This window comes from Triticum dicoccoides, chromosome 4A (assembly GCF_002162155.2).
Source record: "Triticum dicoccoides isolate Atlit2015 ecotype Zavitan chromosome 4A, WEW_v2.0, whole genome shotgun sequence".
Classification (NCBI taxonomy): domain Eukaryota; kingdom Viridiplantae; phylum Streptophyta; class Magnoliopsida; order Poales; family Poaceae; genus Triticum; species Triticum dicoccoides.
The window spans coordinates 357,453,247-357,455,893 of NC_041386.1; the positions used below are offsets into that span (position 1 = coordinate 357,453,247).

At 41.3% G+C, this 2,647-nt stretch overlaps 1 protein-coding gene across 1 annotated transcript in view; it reads right to left on the reverse strand.

The window, feature by feature from the left end:
• Positions 1–570: 570 nt before the first annotated feature.
• The window catches only part of LOC119285917, a 19,348-nt gene continuing 17,271 nt past the window's right edge, over positions 571–2,647 (reverse strand). Inside the window, exons 2-3 of the mRNA XM_037565244.1 lie at positions 1,719–1,826; positions 571–940 (exon numbers count right to left, since the gene is read on the reverse strand). Coding sequence (XP_037421141.1) covers positions 818–940; positions 1,719–1,826 — 231 coding nt within the window. The 3' untranslated portion in view covers positions 571–817. The remainder of the gene's footprint in view (positions 941–1,718; positions 1,827–2,647) is intronic.

Here is a 2,647-nt window from a genome sequence, read left to right on the forward strand (position 1 = left end):
AAACGTGTAATTTTCTCCGAAATGAGCTCGCTCGTGGGAGGAGACAGCTCGAACCCGTGTGCTCTTCTGTCACTTGGGGGGTGGCATTCCATCCTAATTTTAGTCAACTTCATCTCCTGCAGAAGCCCGGAATGAGCAGCTTCCCTACTCCAAGAAATTTGCACTACGGGCACTACCAACTCTCCTTCTCAGCTCGGAGGTGATCAATGCGTGTTCGAGCCAGGAAAGAATACTGAGCGAAGGTACTGCAGTTTATGCTGATTGTTTTATCTTGGCAGGTATGATCGCAAGTCTTACACTGTCTTGTTTCAAAAAAAAAAGTCATACACTGCCCGAGGGAAGGCAATAGAGCTGCTCACAATATTGCTTTGCAGATGATAATGATGTTTCCTGTAACTGAGTTGATGAACTCCCTGATTTTCTTGTAAACGACCTGGTGAACGATGTAATGACATTGCCAAATCAATAAAATTAGACATGATGGTATTCTCTCGAAAGAAAAGAAAAACTCTCCTGAACCCCGCAGAGTTGAGACGTCCAACCCGGCTCCGACCACTGAGTTGGAGAAGCTGGCAGCTTGACATTCATTTGGAATTTCTCGGTATATCATTACCGACAGCAGAGGAGAGAGTTACAGAACAAAGAAAGGTTGGGAAAGGTTTCACCACAACTGGATTTTGGCGCGAGATTTTTCGCAAATTTTATTGTAAAGTTTTAGATAATAACAGTCTACAGCTATTGCATTTACAGGTACATATCTAGTAAAACAAGAAAATTATTGAGCTATCTACAAATACTATCCTTGTGTCGTGGAGATTCAGAACACATCAAGGGAGGGCCGGGAGATCATATCGTCTTCCAGTAGCTCATATGGATCAATGTATGGTGGTGGCGCCACTGGTTTCTTGCTCCCGTCATGTACAAAGCTTTGCCCAAAATACTGCAATGAGAAATCCAGGACAAGCAGTGTCAGCTTTCTTACATCATGTAAAACTACAAAGATGGACACTTTTGGTCAACTCCAAATGTTGTCAAAATCATAGACAGAAATCTCCCTTCGTGCACAAGAGACAAGAGAGCACTGAAAAGAACAGAAATTACATATTGTTTATGCTTTCTGCTATTATTTCGTTTCTTATATAGTTCGAGTATCTAGGGAAGAAAATGTTCCCAACAAGCTTGTGCATCGTCCCATGGCTGCTGTGCGATCACTCAATTTATGATTCGGTTAGTTTAATTTGCATTGGTTGTACCCCTCCTTTTTCTCTGTGTGATGATGACAATGTCTGGCCACCACACCAAATTTATCATGTTGAGCACAAGCTCATAATGTCATATCAAACCTTAAGATGTTCAATGGGTTATGTAAATAACCAGATCATGTCCAACTCTCCTAGTACAATATAAACATTCAGTGTCAAAAGCCAGAAGCGCTACACAGGGAAATTACGAGCAAAGCACATATTGGAAATAATAAGGTGTGTATTCTGTATTCCAATTGTACCATGCTGAACAAAAATCATATAATGATCTCAATGTGTTCAATTGATTTATATTAACTTATGATCAGATACTAACTGAAACTGTACAGCGTATATGCACGCCATGTCATAATAGGGTCGATGAATTGCTACAATACTACACAAGTAAATCAGGGGCCAAATACATAATGACTACATGAGCGGGTATGAAGCACACAAAGAGATTAGACAGCTTACCAGATAAAGACCAGCAAATAGAGAAACCGTGACAATAATCAGAGGACCAAATGCCAGGGAAAAAGTACCACCAAGTGATAGTAACAGCTTTGCCCGTGGTACTAGACCCTGAAAATAGATAAATAGATGATAACAGGTAAGGCTTCCTGGTGATTGTATCATTATCATCTCAGTGTAAACTGATAAGCAATCAGTGGCGACGAAATAGCAAAACATGAATGTTTACTATACAAACTTTCAGACGATTATTTATATCAAACATTTTGAATCACATATGACAATGAAAGATTTCAGAATATTCATGCAAAATTACTTTAACTAAGCCTATGCTGATGCCCGTCGACATTGGTTGGGGAACAAGTAATGTGCATAACAAGCAAAAAGAAGGGTGAAAAGGTAAAATGGAGCATCAAACAATAAGGGAGACATGTAATAGACCAAGAAATACATGTTGCATAAATGGCCTAGCTGGGGTGCATGATTTCAACCAAAAAGGAAAATGGACAAGTAATCACTAGGTATTGCAGTAAGCGAGGACACACGGTGCCACACATCGTAGACCTATACCCATGCTCAAGAACAAACAAAGAGAAAAGATAACAGATTACTTTGTTGAGATCATGAACATTATTTCTCAACAGAAACAAGAGCTATGCTGATACAAGGTAGATTTCTCAATGATTGTTAAAAGAACCATGACTATTTTTCACAAGGAAAAGATTCCAGTGTCTACCCCACAAAATAGATTATGCGTGTTCATAATTTTATAGGCAGTTCTGTAGTCAGAATGGCTCGCTCTCGCTCCGCCCCGCCCCTCCCTCCTAGCTCAGAGTAGCCCCCCAGCCTCACCGCCGTCGAATCCCTGCCGGTAGCCCTCCCTCCCCTCCCTCCCCTAGCCCTCCAGCCCCGCCGCCGTCGAATCGCCACCA